The 19,273-nt window shown below is 35.9% G+C and overlaps 1 protein-coding gene across 1 annotated transcript in view; it reads left to right on the plus strand.

The window, feature by feature from the left end:
• Positions 1–19,273, plus strand: part of AKAP6 (A-kinase anchoring protein 6) — a 227,162-nt gene that overhangs the window by 178,888 nt on the left and 29,001 nt on the right. Inside the window, exons 9-10 of the mRNA XM_072865482.1 lie at positions 1,643–1,789; positions 5,244–5,468. Coding sequence (XP_072721583.1) covers positions 1,643–1,789; positions 5,244–5,468 — 372 coding nt within the window. The remainder of the gene's footprint in view (positions 1–1,642; positions 1,790–5,243; positions 5,469–19,273) is intronic.

Below are 19,273 nucleotides of genomic sequence, written 5' to 3' on the forward strand. Positions count from 1 at the left end.
TCTTTATAAACAATTCCTTGGGTTTTACTATGCATATTCATGTCATTTTGGATACACAGGCACCTGATCAGTGTTCATTAATAATGAGAAATGGTTTAAATCACCTCATTTAAAACATTTGCTCTATGATCCACAAATGACTAATATTTGCTGAAGTTTACATAATACAAATGATGTGCATGTGTTGTGTAAATGAGAGATTAAAATATGAAACTAACAATATGCAAACATATGCATGGAAATGCTGAGGACCTGTTAGCTGAAACAGTGATTTCACACCTTTATTATTTTCTTTAAGCTGTCTCCAATTGTATTTTTGCTTTGTTTTCCTACAGAGCATGTTCTTGGATCTGGCAAAGGCACCCATGTTTTAAACATTCCTTATTCTAGTTTAATTTTTTATACTTAGCCCAGTTATTAACATTTTCAGTATGAGCTGCTATAGCAGTTTTCTTAGCTGAATATAAAGCCAAGCAAGCTTAATGTTTAGGATGTAATTTGCTAATAGCTATGCATAATTTATGTATGTCTTGTAAACACCTTTGTAAGAATATGTGCTGAACTCTCCTTTTTCAGTAAAAGGTGCATTTTTGGCTGTGTCAGAAGTTCTGTTTCTATGAGTGTTTTATACATAAGAGGGAGAGGGAATTAACTATACATAGGGTATGTATGTGAGTGGATGCCTGTGTGTTAATTTTATTTTTTGATTTACTGTACCAGCTACTAAAACATAATTAATCACTATAGTAACTGTTACATTTAATACTTAATTCAGGTTTTCAGAGAATACAGGTTTTAAAGAGATTTATTTGCCAATGTGTCTGTACATTAGAATACATTTTTATAGAGTATATAAGTAATATACAGCTAAAATATTTAGAAAGTCATATTAAAGTAATTTTGAAAGAAGCTTCTGTTTTTATTCCTGATTTCTCTGTCCTTTTTTTTTTACAATAAATAACAGGGCAGGAAATAAAAGGTAGTTTCAGCTTGAAGAAACGATTGGACTGTATGAGCATCGTGGCTGTTCTCGTTTGTGTGCTATTTCACTGCTCCTGTTGGTTGATGCAATAAAAATCAAGTTACTGGTACCGTGTTGCAAAGGAGTTATGTCTAATTGTTTTTCTAAGGTGAAACTCTCACGTTTTCATGTGTAATCCCATTTCAGGCCCGGATATGAGACAGAATCCACAATGACAGAGAAAAGAAATAACTGTACAGGAAACATAATTATGAAATTATTTCCTTGTTGGGTTTTTTTTCAATGGAGAGCCTCAGTGTTACTTGCTGAAGTAACGTATTTGAAAAATAAGATACCACTGACTTGAATGAGACAAAGGCAGATCAAGCTTCAGATGAGAGAGTGATAGTGAATGTTACTGTACAAGTGAATATTGTGAGTGAGTGAATATTACTATATGTAATCAACTGCTAACTGCCTGCATAGATGCGTCACCCAGAAGGCTATGTGCTTGGTACCAAAATCTCTTGATATGTCATGAGAAGGTTGTGTGCTTAAAAAAAAAAATTGAAAAATGGCATAGTGAGCATGATCATAACTGGGCATATAGAATTAAAGTTTATTTTTTTATAGAGAAAACTCTTTACAGTAGCTAATATTATCTATTTCTTTTCATTTTAGAGATACAATGTAGAAATGTCAATCAGACACCCGAAAAAGATGGAACTGCTTAGTAAGGTTAAAGCTCTGAAGAAAAGTGGTGTTTTACTACCAAATGATCTCCTTGAAAAAGTGGATTCAATTAATGAAAAATGGGAACTGCTTGGGGTATTTGCATTTTTATTACTGTTTGTGGGTTATGTGTACATTTTTGTGTGTTGAAGTACGCTGTCTGTCTGATTTCTAATTTGAGGCACAAATATCTCTCTCTTTCAATTCACCACGTACATTTCAAACAAGCTACTCATGCTATTATAAAAACTCCATAGTATTTTCCTCTTCTGTTGATTTTTTTTTTATTCCATGCTTGTCTCCTGTCTGACTTTAATAATTTTAGTTCTTTAATACATAAAAAATGTAAGTAAAATATGCCATGTATTACGGGTATGCACCAAGTCAACTATAATGCAGTATATCTGATATACACTGACTGTCATGCTTGAGTGAATGTTAATAGAATTTATTCTGAAGGTACATGTTAGAGACATCTACTGTTTAACTATTTACTATACTCTTAAGATGAAAAGTGGGGTTGTCACTGCATATTTCAGGTCACACTGGTGGCTCAAAAACAAATATGCAGGTTCGGTACAAATCTGAATACCTGAAGCTAAGAATACAGCCAGGATATGTTTCATGCTGCTGTATTCAGCTCACTTTTGACAAAAGCCAAAAAAGTTTCATGTAATTCATTTCACGCTATGATGGGCTGGGTCTCAGCCAAAGAGTGAGATACAAGAATCTGGCAAAAAAAGCAATATAGTGATTCTGTTACCCAGAGACCAGTGATGGCACCGTGCAGGAGACACTATTGTCCTATTGTTGTAAAACAGCTGAGAGAGAGAGAGGTCAAACTATATATTTTTCCATCCACTTCTCTCCTTAATTGCCTTCACTTCAAATCAAGGGTAAGATAAATTTATAAATTACTTTAAATGATTAATTATAGATGTGTGATATTAGCAATACAGTTACATTGCATAATTTTGCATGCTATTATCTTAGTTTAAAAAACATTTCTAATATATTACGAGTAAGCTGTACATGCAACCTGCCAACAGCATTTTAAATACTGACTTGTGTCACTTTAGCTTATTTGATAATGCAATAGCCATTTTACAGAGGGTGGGGCTTTTTAGTTCAGCACAGTTGTTTCTAATCGCTTGATTCTCTAGATGTGCAAATTGTCAGAAAATGTTGAAAGTTGCCTTATGACTGCTGAGCTTATTACTTTTTAGTTTTAATCTGCAGCATCACCACAAGCATTTTAAACCTATTTGAACATTAATAAATTTACTGAGAAAAATGGGACTTATTAACCTATTCTTTTACATCTGATCATGACAACTTGTATTTTTAAAATAATTTCAGTTGTAAGCCTTACATTTATGACTTTCAATGTCTTTAATCAGGTTAATTCAGTGGCACTGATTAGAGCTGGCAGGATATATAACTATGAGATAAGTAACTGATCATAATTCTAAAAATCTAGAAAAACTCTGTCTTAAAAAGAATTGGAGCCCTCCACTTCTCAGTATGTTAAAATCAAAATGTACCTCTGGATTAACTTTTGCCATTAATTTCAGCATTTACAGAAAAATAAAATATAACTATTACCATTTTCCTGCTAAATGCAATTTCATGAATAATAAGCAGAGTTTGATAGAGTTTTGTTTAATTTAATAAAAACCTCTGCAGAAACTAACGGCACTAGGCATACTGTTTTAATTGGCATGATTACGTTTTAATTGGCATGAAAAAAATTAAAGACAAGGATTTTAACTTCTAACAATGGTAAAATAGAGGGATATGGTTTTTAATATTACTTTCATCTAAGGTGAACAGTGTGGAATGGAAATACATTAGAATGAAATGTCAGTGGTGCGTACAGTTTAATCTGTGAAATTTTGTCCCCTGTGCTGAATATTACTCTGTCTCAATTGCATATTAAACAACCCTATCAAGGCAGGCATTGGCATCTGCTGTGCTGACACAAATTGTGAATTAAATGAAATTGATGTCCTCTGTCGTATATTTATGAAGACGGACCATTCTCTGAAGTATTCTGTTTATGAAGAATTTATGATTGCAAACTGTTCCAGAACAAAAAAGTGGCAATAAATTCTTTTTTGTGACCCTACCCTCCAAGGGCATTGATTTCACCTCCTGCTGCTACTTTTGTTACAGCATAAAAACAATAGCTAGCGCTGGATTCCACTGAGGGTCTTCAAATTATCAATATTTGCACCATGAAAATAGAAAGGTGTTGCCAAGAAAGCATGTTTTTCAGTTATGATCTCCTAAAGATGTTATTTACAGAATGCCACATAGTAGATTAATGGCTGTTGCTCTAATTTTATTTGTGTCTTAAGGCTTATTTTTGGAAGCTAACTTCATTCTTATAAATTATATTCCAGTAACTTTCTAAAGCATGTATTTTCAACAGCCAACCACACTGGGTCACCTAAAACTGTATCTTCATGTTACAACAATTAGCCACTGCTAATTATCAGTTTAAAAGGTTATTGGATGTGATTGTCAGTGTATATTCAATATTCTACAATCAGTAGCACAGATCTAGTGCTTATAATAAGTGTCAGCCTGACAGCCTCTTATAGGTCAGATAAAATACCGGTTGACATAGAAGAAGCAGGCAACAGCGTATCTCCCTTGTGATGTTAAAGGATTGCCTTTCAAAATACTGAAAAGGAAGGTAACTTTCTATCCCTGGCCACTTCAGAATATTCATTATGCTCACAGCATCCACTATCAAAATGTTATTCAGTGGTTCTTTTATTAGAAATACTACTTTGAAAAGCTATAGTAAATTAGTTTCATTAGCAATCAGAGGGGGATGTTTATTCTGGTCCATTATTTTTAAAGTGGATGCTTAACATGGAGAACTTAAATCCGAATTTAGTTGCCTAAATAATTGGCCTGATGTTCAGGAACATTGAGGCTTTGCAATTTCTAGCTTATTGGCGTCTGAATGAGTTTGTCCACTTTTAAAAGTAAACCAGTTGTTTTGTGACCTAACTGCTCCTGTATACAACCTCAGGGCTACAAGTTTGGAAACTGCAACCTGACAGTTCATACCTCAAAAAATATTTCAGTATTTCAGTGTTTCCCCAAAAACTTAGATGGTACCTTGGATAAGAGTTTGGTGAGCTCAGTGCTTGTCATATTTTCTGTTGCTGCCTAGAAACTAGTAACTCTCATGGTCATAAGCATCTAAAGCCACGGACAAATTCTCTAGAATAACGACTTTAAAAAGTTATGTACCATTTTGTCTCCTCTCTCCGTAGTTGCTGTTAATAAACATTGATTTATCATGCTTCCAGCAAAGTCAGTGACCCAGAGAGAACAGCATAAGTGAGAAACAAGATACAAAAAATGAAATTGATTGAAACAAGGAAACAAAGAATGAAATTGATTGATATGACTAGTGATTATTAAAAACCCCACATCTCTAGTCATCTAACAGATGCTTCTTGTTGCACATTAACCTGTATATGTTTTGGTACATAAGACTAATCTATGTTTTCTTTATCTGATGCATTAGAAAACCCTAGGAGAGAAGATCCAAGACACAATGGTAGGGCACAGTGGGTTAGGTCCACGTGACCTGCTCTCGCCTGAAAGCGGCAGCCTGGTAAGGCAGCTGGAGGTCAGGATCAAAGAGCTGAAAGGGTGGCTGAGAGATACAGAGCTTTTCATCTTCAATTCCTGTCTGAGACAAGAAAATGAAGGAACAATGAATGCTGAGAAACAACTGCAATATTTTAAGGTAATAAAAAAACAATCATAGTTTTCGTAGAGAGACTCCTCTTTATGGTAGGATAAAATATTTATCTTATACATAACATAATGCAATGCATGTACATATATAAACATATATTCATATTGTTACCTTAATTTATGTACTATGTGTTCATTCATGTTGATTTTATTGAATCTTTACAACAATGTTTATTCCTTAGACTTTTTGCAAAAGAGAGTTTTAGAGGGCTAATCACACTGCAATTGGAAAAGCAATAGTATTCTTTCATTCTACTTCACTGTAAAGCTGAATATTGTCACGAAAAGCTTCACTCTGAATTTCACTCCCTACATCAGGTTAATTAATTAATGTGTTGTGTGACCATCAGTTTAATAGCCTATTTCTCTGCTCATATGAGTCAAGAATAGCCTCTTTGAGGTCACATTTACAGAGATATAAATTCAGCATACGTGAGGAAACATTCAAGTTTGTGGTCAATAGATATGTGGAAAAAGACATATACACTGAGATTTGCATTAATCTAGGCCTCATCTTAAGCCTAAGCCTGAAGATTTATGGAAAGGAGGGAAAAGAATTGTAGTCACAATGCTATATTCAGATGGATAAGCTCCTTCAACTGAGGGCCAGCATTCAGCTTTGCAACTGACTTAATGGAGGTTGTAGGTTTTGTTCCATTCCCCAGAAGTAGTGGGACCATTTAGGAAAGAGGGCTATTAAGTTAGCAAAAAAACCTGGCAGAACCATGCTATTTTCTTCTGTTCATAGCTATCACTTCTAAATAAACCCTCACCTGAATCATCATTATGGGTCACTTTACTCTGCAAGTGATCTTTGACCAAAGAATAAGAAAGGAATCACGAGTAATTGTTGAGCTTTAGAGGTAAAGAGGTTTCTCTCTTCCACTAGTACATCAGGGTATCTAGGGCAACAGCACTCTTAAAGTGATGGACAATTTATTAAATACCTCAAAGGGCATGTTGCAAACACTTCTAAACATACTTTTTTATACAAGCATTCAAGAAAACCACAGCAGAAAAATTACTGTCTTCCCAATTAGTCATTCCTTAACTCTTCCTTTTACAATCATGAGGATTAGTGAGAAGGTTGTGTCAATGTAGATAAAGTAGGTAAGGGTTTTTTCAGGTTCCTGAGCATGTCCATTTGAATGCAATTTTAAGTTTTCTTATGACATCTATTTTTGTTTTTTATGGTTTGCGGTCTTCTGCTAGTGGGGAAAAAAATCACGCTGATTCTGTTTGTTCGATCAGCAAACTTCAAAGCTAGTGATTATGAAGGACTGTTGATAGACCTGCAGAACTTCACAGCAATAGAACCATGTTTTCCATAGGAAATGCTGGATGATTTTTATTTACATGGAAAATTATAGCATTTATCAAGTGCATAACTATGGATTTAAAAATCTAGTTTCAGACAAACTTGGGTTTAAATATACATTTTTATATATATGGCTAAGACTTTTATATATATATGTATGAACAGAAATACCATAGCAATGTTACTTATGTATCTGAAATGTGCATAAATCTCTCAGATGAAATCTTTTAATATATATATGACATGATGTCATGCCAAGAGCTCTAGAGATGTTAAACAGGATAGTGCCACCCACCATGATGTAACCAGAGTATTTCATTACTCGGTTGATTATCTATTAATTACATAAATAATACATTAATTATTTTCAAAATGGTAGCCATTAGAGTATAAAAAATAATTACCTATCAAATATGGTGAGAGCACATCACTTTGTCATATATATTAAACCATCTTTGTCTCATTAAATCTGAAATCCACTATAAGTAAGTTTTCCATTCTTCACTGATCTCCTGGGGAAGTGTATAAAAGAGAAAATGGATATAATTAACAATACTGCAATGTATAATACATATATTTGAGAAAGAACATTTAGAACATTTTCAAAAACATTAGCTATGCCACTAGTAGGAAACCTGCTGGGGTTTAGTTTGACTTACTTTCCACTTAACTTAAGAGTTTAACCTTATTACTGCTTTCACTGTGGTAAGTGAATCATTGTTTCTTAATGGAAATTTATTGTGCTGCACCATCCCGACTATACCCATAGCCACTGTACACAGAGAAACATTTTTAATAAAATAAACTCAACAATGCCGTTGATTTTCATTCCATAATGTTGTGTTTTAAATTACACTTATGCCTTAGGAAAAACAGTTATTTAATTTTTCAGGTGTTTTCCTTTCATCTTGCAATTGGAGGATGAATTGAATGTATAGTTCACATGCAGTTGGGACCTGAGATGAGAACAATGTGGTGGGAGGAGGGATTGTTAAATTCACTAGTAGGAAATTATTTTGACTTCTTTGTTTTCCTTTATAAAAAATCATGCCATATTAATTTCATTGTTCTTTTTATTAAAGAACGTACTACTGCATTACTTTTCTTTTGAGATATTGCTCTGCAATAATAATACTTAGCATTTCTATAGTACTATCCAGTCAAGGAGCTGTACATGCTGTACAAACATTAATGAACTAAGCCCCACTAAACCTTTAAGGTAGGTATTATTATCCCCTTTTTAGAAATGAGGGAAGTAAAATGCATGGGGATTAAGTCACTTTTCCAGGTTTTCACAGAAAGTCAATGGCTGTGTTAGGGTAGAACCCAGCTACGGTGACCCTAATCTTTGGCGCTAACCACAAGGCAGCCCTTCCTTCCTTCCTTCCTTCCTTCCTTCCTTCCTTCCTTCCTTCCTTCCTTCCTTCCTTCCTTCCTTCCTTCCTTCCTTCCTTCCTTCCTTCCTTCCTTCCTTCCTTCCTTCCTTCCTTCCTCTAGGTTACTTCTCAGTATATTCCATTTTCATATGTGATGAAAAGAGACTGCTTCCTTGTGTTTACCACTGTTTCTTGTTTATATTCAAAGTTCAAATACTGCTGAGTATGTTTGGCTGATTATTATTAGCATATTTAGGTATTAGAATTACTAGAATATTATTAGTTAAGGTCATTAACCAGCTTATGTAAGGCCCTGTATTTCTTGGTTTTGTGGAAACTATGTGGTATACTTTGGTCAAGCCAGTGATCTCTGTGCAACACAACATGCAGAGCCATGTTGTTACTCATTCCACCAGCTTTCAGTGCTCGTAGCTGCCTCAAACATTTTCATATTTAGTTACTAAGGAGAGGCACGAACTTTGCTTCAATCTATAGTGACCCTTGCTGGCCATTCCACAACAGCATTAAGTGAGTTTCCAAGTGTAGCCTAACCTGGGCTGCTGTCGAGAAGGCGGAAAGAGTGAGCACAAGTTGCCCAGCTGTAAAGGGGGAAGCGTTGGTGTCTTACTCCTGGTTTGTTTTCTTCTGTCGCAACATGAAAAACCCATGAATCTGGACTGAGAAAGTCAAGAGATTGACTTAAAATTCATGAGATCTTCATAACTATGAACATGCATTTATTTTATTTATTCATCCTTTTTATTTCTGTTCTGCCTTTTGAGTCCCTTGAGTTCACTGAAATGATGAGGACCAGAACCAGAAACATACTTTTTAAATGAAATACAAGATTCTCAGGTAAACACATAATTCTAGCAGCTGAAAGACCTAATATCATGAGATTAATAGTTGGCACAACTGATTTCCTAACCTGAAGATGTATGGCAATTTTGTGGGTCAGGAGAGATTTGGAGCAGGAAAGAATGAGGAGCAGTAATAAAAAGAATTCACATTCTTTCATGAAAGTTTTAGTAAATTTCATTTGAGTAAGGTCTAGCCAGAAATTCGTGTGCTTGTTGGCTTGTAAGTAGAAGTGTTCTGCCACATTTGCTTTTATGTGTCTGGGACTTGAAAAAGCATGCTGTTTTCTCTGCAAAATGCCCTCCAAAAGACAGCAAGGGAGCCTAAATAATTAGTCATATATTTCTGTCACTTGCAATAAAACTTATGACTTTAAGTGTTCAATATAGAGAAATGACCCATCAGCATCAAAAAGGTAGCTGTTATGGCTTTGGCTCACAGACCAGCTACTCAAGAACAATCTTAGACTTGTGAGTATCTGTCCATCTCAGAATTCCTTCTCAGTCACCTAGAACTGGGAAAGCTTCCGTTGCTTTCGGTAGCAAGACTTATAAAGGATCCTGGTCTCCTTCCCCTCCAAACCCAGTTTGGGAACAGGATTTCCCTGTTCAAAACAGGATTTTAGCAGAGGCTTTCTGCTAAACGGTGTTCTTTGGCAACAATAATGTTGCATTTCATGTAGTTTTCTGATCTGGTTTTATTTGAAGCAATAAGAAACATGCTATATATATTGTCATACCTGTCTCCTAATCTGTATTTGGGCCTTTAAAAAAAAGAAACCTGATTTTCAGCAGTACTGAAAGCTTGTGGTTCTCATTGACTTTAGTCTATGTGTTTATTAAAGAAATCAGACTGCTTATTTGTACTAAAAAATGCTGAAAATATTTTCTCATTTAATATTTCTGAAAGTCAATGGTCTATTGAATTCCATAGCTAGTGGTATTTGTAGCCATTTCTGTTTGCCTTGTAAACAGTGTAAATTATCTGATGCTTGTAACTATTTCTAATGACTAGACTTGCTCAGAAGTGTATGTTTTCATCTTCCACTAAATTTGTGACTGAGCATACCAGATGATGCAATGCCCTTTAAAAAAAAAGTATTTCTCAGCATCATCTCTTATTTCTCCAATGCGTAAAGCAATGGAACTTTCTGATTAAGCAATATAGGTTGCATTGGTAATTAATAATCAATCAGTTAATCAGTACTTCTTATGATGCTTTTCATTTTAGCTGAAAAGTTTGTGTGAGAGTCAGCACTGCACATCTTACAAACAATTCAGTTAAATATAATTCTATCAAATAAAACACAAGTGAGTTTGGGAGCATATAAGATTACGGCCAAACTGAAATCAAAGAAAAGTATTAACTTTGAGTAAAGGTTTGGAGACTCAGAGATTGGAGAAAAGTGCTGGCTGTTCCTACAGGTGCCAGGAATTGCTTTCGCTACTGCATTTTGGATCCTTTACAGTTTTTGGAACGATGTTCCTGGCAGAGCTGCAATCAAAGAATTACAGAAACTCAATGTGCATGTAACAAAAGTATGCAAAACAGTTTCCAACAGAAAGTCCAAAAGAAATCAAGCAGGATTTAATCCTTTTTATACCTCTAAGATGACAAAAAAAAAGTTGTAATAATTTTAATAAATTTCTCAAAAAGCGTGTGACTTCAGAGCCCTAAATCTTTTCACAAATGAAGAAAGGTTTACCCAAATTTTGTTTGGATTAAATTTTAACAAACAGGAAGGCATACAGTATTAAATCTTATGAAAAACAGGCAGGATTCCAAAGTCAAATGTAGCCTGATGCCATTTACAATGGTTTGAAGCAAACTCAGACTGAATTTACATGACCCACCATCCCAAAGCAGCACTTCTGTAGACCACTTAAATGAGAAGCCACCTCTTTATAGTAAAGAAGCTCTACATATTTTTTGCCATCTTTTTACCAAAAAATGTGGTATTTTGGCCCTAATACAATATGTGGTTTTATAGCTCTAATTTGACTTTAATATACTCAAATATCAATGCTCAATAATATATATATACACACACATACACACACACACACACAGAGAGTACTCAAATACTTAATATACTCAAATGTATCTCAACTTTTGATTTAATATACTTATTATGTACTGAAAGAAAGTTCAGTCTGTGTTTCAATAAGCTCTCCCTATTTAAGGCAACACTAATACAATTTACAGTTCCCATTTAGGACTAAATATCCCATCTGAGATAACAGCTTTCATTCCATCATCCCATTTGGACTGTGAAGCTTGAGCTGGGAATTCTCTGAGGTTTTTTACGTTGTTACTTAGTCTTTAATTAATGAAAATCTCAAAATTAATCATAAACACTGTCTGTCTAAAACCATTTTGCCCCACAAGTGCTCCCTTTTGCTGGGGGAAAGAAAAGGACACAGAAGAGCTAGCCACCAGGGATGGTTAGATCTGGCATGCTGCAGGGTTCCACATAAAGTATCTGCACGCAGTTCTAATTCAGCAGTGGCAATGTGCTTCTGAACTAAGATTGGGGTTTGGGGTGGAGGTTACTGTAGTAACAGGAAGAACCCTGAGTTCAGCAGAGATTGGATACAGCAATACACTGAATCCTTTGGTGGAGGAGAGAATAGCCTAGTGGCTATTTTCAGGCTACTAATTAATATTTTGCTTCCTTCCTAGATCTATTTTATATACTGTCCCCTTATTTCTTGTATACCAGGATGATTACCCTGCAGACAGCATAGCCATGTGGTAGAGGTACGTTAAAACAGGCTAGCTTTAGATACCTACAGTGCAGAGATTTTGCCTGAGCTTCTTTTACAGTAGTCGGGGGGAAAAAAAGCACTTTTGGGATGCAATTAATCTGTCCTGTTTTAGGCATCTGGCTACACAGAAGATGTACTGTACCTCAGAATACTTGCTTCTAAATGACTAGCTCAGGCGTCAAGTTCTCCATTAGCTCAGATGAATCCCACTCAAGGAATCATCAGGGACTTGAAGATGTTGAGGCAACTGCAATCCCAGTTCAGAAAGATTTACTGCTAATATCTCCACACTAACTACAGGCTTCTTTCTTTTCCAGAAAAGTTGAGCCTGAATTTCTTTCTCAGCCCTCCTGAATGTGCAGTAGGGTGCTTATTTGAACCAGTGCCTTCTTGATAACTGGAGCTGGTGGGAAGGAGGCAAGGGGGCTCTTGTCCCTGTCTTTCTTACTGTACTGGGATGCTCTGCATTTAATTCTAATGTCATGAGTAAGCTTATAAGTCTGACCTAAGCTGACTAACACAGAAGACACCCTGGCTTACAGAGAAAGCTGACCCAAACTGGCCATTACAAAGTAAAACTTGCAATTTCATAGTGACAAACGGCTTACAGTTCCTTTCACCTTTCACATCAATGACATCTGCAGACTTTGGGCTATATTTCCCCTCTCAGTCATGGCCTCTTATAGAGTCAGATGTGTAGAAGCAAAAATAGCTGACTTGGCTTCTTTTGAGAGAACGTTCCCAGTTCCATCACTTATTATTGTCATTATCATTGAAGGTATAATTGATTTTCTTCTTTTGACCCACCCAAATGACTCCTTGAAAATGTGACAGCTTATCGTCCTGCTGTTGCCTTGAAGATCTATTTGCTGCAAAAACAGAATCTTTCTCTTCTGTTCCTATCAACCTGGAGAAGGAAAAGGAAAATGAGAAGAAAGCGAAAGACGACAAAAGAAAAAGAGAAAGAAGTATTTCCCCTAAAAATAAGCCAACATTGACTTGCACTAATTTACAGTGAGGGTTGGTACTTTGGTTGGCCTCTAAGCTTTATTTCCTTTGTTAGTGATAACATATAGAAAAACAAGTACAGTGTGGAATGGAAATATAAGAGAGTTAACAAAAATTCACTGTACTGTCTCCATTAATGTCCACTTTGTACTACTGCATGTGATTATACGATTTATTTGATTGTCTATAACTGCCCCTTTGGAGCCATAGCATTGCATTTTCAGGTGCAGATCTCTCCAATATTAGTGGATTATTGATTGAATAGTGTTCTCTGGAGCCATTAAATCCTAATAATGAGGTTTTTCTTTAATTGGTGGATCATTGACCTAGTAGACCATTGCCTAATTTTGGTTTCAGTACTGGACAGGTTTCCCAAGTTTCATCTTTGCATGTAAGTTAATAGATCATAGTCCCAAGAGGGAATAGTATTATAGACTGTATTAGTACCTTTACTCACACTAAAAATAATTTCATACTGCCAGGAAACCCAGTGATTTTAGTAGAATTATTTGCAGGGTAAAGTCTAATTCAGTATGAGTAAGAATATGAGTCTAGAAAGAACAGGCCTTCAGTATACATTCTGAAGTGTTATTGCAATCCTTATCAGGTATATTATGTATCACAAGTATGAGATGTCAGTCAGGAATGGGATTTGCAGACTGGCAACATATTACTACCAACAGCAGAGTGGCTTAGATTATGCTCGCTGCATAAAGTCAATGGAAAAAAAAAAGATGTATGTGGATTCCTGTCCTTTGCAGGATGATTCCCTTACTGGTTGGTTAGGAAAGCGCTGCATTTCCGCACCTCAGAATAAAACTGAAGGCCTGGCCTCTAATCTGATGGATTTTCTGTGCATTTCGCCAACAGCTGATGATGCAATGTCATTTGCAGAGCACCACCTTTCCCTTTATCACAGTGACACTTATTTTCATGTTTTGGGCACAATAAGAGGAACCTCATTATGTTCTCTAGTCTAAGCTTTAGTGAAGAAAAGGAAGCCTGTTTCGTCCCCTCTTTGCTTTCATCCTATCTAGTCCTCTTACCCCAACCCTGTTGTCCAGGCAATGGAACAATGGCAGTTGAAGGTGCAATAATATGAGTAACACTGAGCCTCTAAGACCATCCACAAACAGTCACCTCATCCAGACATTTGGCTTTTGACAACCCTTAGCTTTTTGACTGCCATTCAAAGTTCACCTTGACCACATCACTTGTTTCTGTCCTCACCTCTAATTCTAGCCTTCTCATAGCCCTGGGGCTAAACTGTGCGTGTCAAAGTCATGTCTGCCTAACTTGTACAAGAGGCAAGTTAATGTTAATTTAAAATTTAACATATTTATGCAAACACTTGCCTAAAACTTACTTATACAAATAAGATACTGAGGTAGGCTAGCCTACTTCAGATATGAGTGAACCTACCTCATCGTAGTGCTGCCTGGCTCTCATTGATTCTGCTGCAAGTAACTTCTCTTCTTGGGGACTTTTAGTTTTGTCTTGAGCCGAAACAAACAAAAATGTGTGTCTGCATGTATGCTTATGATTAAGATATGGCAAAAGAATGAAAATAATGTTTTTATGTTTTAATGATATACCCATTCTGAGGATGCGTTGCTTTTTTGAAATAAGATGAGGAACACCATTTCTAGAAAAGCCTGCTTGTTGTCCTTGTGCATATACAGATACACATGAAAGCACCATAATATATTTTCCTCTCTTTACCCCGGAGCAGCTCAAGCTGTACATTTTTGAATCCAGGCTAAATTTGCTTCACTGACACAAGAAAAAAGCCAAAGGAAATCTTTTTTTCCTTACTCATTAGATGTGTTTATTTTCCCTTTCCTATCACCCTGCCTGTCCTGAAGTCTCCAAAAGATTAGTCTAATTTATTTTATGTTTGCTGCTTTCCCATAAAAAGGTAATACCAAGGCACTGCAGGATGTTTTTTTCCTGTAATTCAGAATAGGCTAAATTCTCACTACATTTTGGAATATACCAGGCCGATTGCACAAGGACAGCAAAAATACATGTCAACCATCTGTGGGGGAACTAGATTAAGAAGGGGAGTAAGTACAATATTAACGTCTGAACCTCAGCCTGAAGGTTACACGTATTGATGTACATCCATGCAAAGTAGTTTTTCCTTTAAAGCTTCTTATACAGCTCTGAAGCAGGATACAAAGTTTTAACAGTTTTAACTGTTCATTAAAGGTGGCTGAAATTCTCATACCTAACAGTTTTTAGGCAGTTGAAGGGGGTTTGTTGGCATCTAATGTGTGATGTGTGTTGAGAAACATCTTGATTTCTTTTAAGCTGTAATTCTAAGTGACAACAACTGGAAGTAAAGTTGAGCCAAACTTATGCCTCACTTGATTTTGTAAAGTTCCCACCTGTACCTTAAGTCATTTAATCTCTTGAATTTCCACACACATTCATTTGAAAGTCTGCCCAGTGTGGTGATCTAGCAAAAATTTCAAGTTTGTAATGTCCGCTACAGGCAAATGAATTTCTGGGTAGTGTGGTTCAGGATTCATTCCAAAAGCAAAACATAGCACTGATATTTATCCTACCTGTCTGATGCTTTCCCTACTTTTATTTTAGCATTTTTGAGGGGCAAAAAAGAAACCCTAGCAAATTGTGCCACTTCTTTCAATATTTCTCTGTTGAATCTGTTTCTCTGGAAAGAGAACCTCTCAAATTGAGTGAAAAGAGGGCACGAACTGAAGGCATTTATAAACACAAACAGTGCCAGACTAGAAAAATGGATCCTCCTGCCATCACATGTGGCTTCTCTGTCTGAATGACTTGGCTTATCCCCTGGAACCAGGTTAACCCCAACTTTGCAGTGTGTAGTAAAGAGCTCTAAAATATTTCAGTGTGAAAATGAATCTAATGGATCCCCTATATGAAGCACAAGAAAAATAAGGCTTGGAAAAGCTACGTTGTATTTCAGTAGGGAAGATGCATTTACATCCAACATTGTTTTTCTTTTATTTTTAAAAGTTACCTTCCTGTAATTGCACACTAGTTTAGAGCTAAGATAGGAGCATCTTAACAATAATGGGCACTTTTTTAACAGATTATTGCCAAAAGTGCATTCTTTATTCCAGGGAGACACTGTAATAGATACCAGCGCTTTAGTAATGATACAAGCAATCTGTAAGCTATTATAGTTTCTTTTATAGTAACTTAATCTTCATATTGTTTTATATGTCTGGAATTTTAATAGTGTTTTTAATTTATGAAGAGAAGTATATTACATATTACTAGTTACATGGGAATATGAGCTAAATATCAGACCATTGAACTATATTCTTACAAACAAATATTTTGAAGTACTTAAATGAGCATAAGGAATAGAACAAAGAAATTAAAGAATGTTGTGCAGATATAATAGCAGCTTTTATGGAATGAGCCCAGAAGCATCTATTCTGGATTGTTACTGTTTTTAATGCATATGTTGTACTTCTAGAGAAAAATAGGAAAGAACAGGGGTACTTTTAGAATGCTATTTAAAAATAAATATTTTATTTTAAATAAATATATTTACCTAATTAATAAATTTATTTGCATTATTGATTGCAAATAAACACAAATTCCCATGTAATTTTTTAATGCTAATGAAACGAATGAATTAATATAAGCACTTGATTATATGTAGAATATAAGTGCCTATGTAGATTCTTGAAGCCAGTGCAAAAATGAAGTACTTTTTCCTATTAGTTCATTGCCATTTTTAATACGTATAGAAACAGACACAGTTCACAAGGAATATAGTGAACTGTGCTCAGACTTGTAAGAGAGATATTGTAACACTTTGCTAAGCAGTGAGTTACGGAAAGATATGATCAGTGTAGCGATTTAGTGGTTGTAATGCTATTAAAAGTAGGGCTTTTAAATAAAGAGAACCAGTTCGCTGTTTTGAAAGAAGTCATATTCTACTTTAAACTGTCATTCTGTATTTCTGACTTGCAATTAGATGATATTTCTAAAATGTCAGTCCCAGATTCTGTTGTGACCGTCATTGTAATAAAATGTGACAGCAAAGATATTATATCAATACTTTTTCCATAATTAGCATTAAAGATCTCTCAAGGGTTAAGTACAAAGGTTTTCCACTGAATGGTCTGCAAGCCTTGTGCCTTTAAAATCTTTTAATATAGCCAAGACTGGTGACAACCAGGAGACAAATCTATGAACAAACCCGTTTGGAGAGAATAGTTTTGTGGTGTGTGATGTATGTTACGTAAATGAGCTTATTAGGACTCTCATCTATTTTATTATTGGTGCCCAATTTAATAGAGGCATTTAAAAAACAATATTTCTGCCTGACTCCTTGAAATGAAGAAGATACATTGATATAATTGAGAGCAAATGATTGCATGTTGTGCCATTTAATCATGTCATTTTTCAATTGCTGTTTTTTGCACTTCACTGCATACTTATAGAATATTTAGCTTCAGTATAGATTAAGTCCCACAGTATGCAACTGAGTAGAGTTACCATATTAGGTGACATTTTCTTTTAACCTTGAAATCAACAAAAGCACACAGGTTTGGCAGTATTTTTCTAAAAGATGACAAGTCATCATTCACTTCCTATCTTTGTCATTTAGCTTTTTTATTTTGAGGAATTACTTTCTTACTAATATTTTTTTTAGGAATTATTGGCTTTCTTTTTCATTCAGAAACAGACATTCTTATTGTCAACATGTATCCAGTAAAGATGGAATTTGCAATACAGGGATATATCACCCCAGACAAGAGAAGTTCCAACTGGCATTGCCATTTCACAGAAAACACTGAAAACTAAATTTTACCCAGCATTCGCAACCATATTATTTCCTGTTTTCCCTTTACTGGTGTATTAGTGATGTTAGCCATAAGTCTTAAAGTTTTACATTAGCACTTTTGAAAACTGAAGTGCTGCACTACCCAAAAATCAGATGTAAAAAGGCAATTTATGTTTTTTTAAGAGTTGCAGTTTGGGTGTTGTAGTCAGAAGGGTAGTTTCCATTCTCAGATTTTGCCATAATTTCTACATATGGCTGTTGTACTAAATAACAACAGTTCCATCTTCCATTTCGTCTTCCATCAGGCAGCAACTGATGCAATGGAAGGGTATCATTGTGGCTGGAAAGCTGCCTGGCGGAAAAGGAACTGGGAGTGTTGGTCAATAGTTGGCTGAATATGAGCCAGCAGTGTGCCCAGGTGGCCAAGGAGGCCAATGGCATCCTGGCTTGTATCAGAAATAGTGTAGCCAGCAGGACTAGGGAAGTGATTGTCCCCCTGTACTCACACAGGTGAGGCCACACCTCAAATACTGTGCTCAGTTTTGGGCCCTTCACTACAAGAGAGACATTGAGGTGCTGGAGCGTGTCCAGAGAAGGGCAACGAAGCTGGTGAAGGGTCTAGAGCAGAAGTCATAAGGAGCGGCTGAGGGAACTGGGGTTGTTTAGCCTGGAGAAAAGGAGGCTGAGGGGAGACCTTGTCACTCTCTACAACTACCTGAAAGGAGGTTGTAGAGAGGTGGGGGTTGGTCTCTTCTCCCAAGTAACGAGCAACAGGACAAGAGGAAACGGCCTCAAGTTGTACCAGGGGAGGTTCAGATTGGATATTAGGAAAAATTTCTTCACGGAAAGGGTTGTCAAGCATTGGAGCAGGCTGCCCAGGGAAGTGGTTGAGTCACTGTCCCTGGAGGTATTTAAAAGATGTGTAGATGTGGTCTTTAGGGTGTCACAGTTTAAAGGTGGACTTGGCAGTGTTACGTTAATGGTTGGACTTGATGATCTTAAAGGTCTTTTCCAACCTAAACAATTCTATGATTCTATGATTCCCTCCCTCACATACCCACATCCTGTAACAAGGAGAAAGAGTAAGCCTTTCACAGACCAGGGTTAGACAGAAACTTCCTCTTGGATCTGGTCATTTCAGATTTCTCTGCAGTCAAGCTTCTTTTGTTTTCCTAAAAACACCCAGTATTGCCCATACACAGACACACAACATAAGCCTAGAAATAGCATTTGTCTCAGTATAGCTTGTCATTTCTTCTGAACCTGAAAGCACAAAGAAAATCCATCTGTGTAAGTTACCATTTGTCATCTTCTAACTATTTTCAAAGCTCTGGGCACCTCTACATGGACCTTTATTATTCCTAATTGTAGAGTGAAAGCAAGAAAGATGGAAATGATTGAAAGAACTTCAGATGACATAAAAATGAATTCCCCAAACAATACGTAATAAATGATGCTACAAAAATCATATCTCAATATTTTATGTAGTGATTATATGTGGATTATGTGGATTTAAGTGAACTAAACTAATCTTAAACTGACTTCTAAACTATTTTTAAGCACAAGTCATCCCACTGAATTCGCTGAGAACCTTAGTACTTTCAAATGGTTAATATTAAACACCTGCTCAAGAACCTTGATGTAACAGTGCTTCAGTGGCCAACTCACCTACTG

This window comes from Ciconia boyciana, chromosome 6 (genome assembly GCF_034638445.1).
Source record: "Ciconia boyciana chromosome 6, ASM3463844v1, whole genome shotgun sequence".
NCBI lineage: Eukaryota > Metazoa > Chordata > Aves > Ciconiiformes > Ciconiidae > Ciconia > Ciconia boyciana.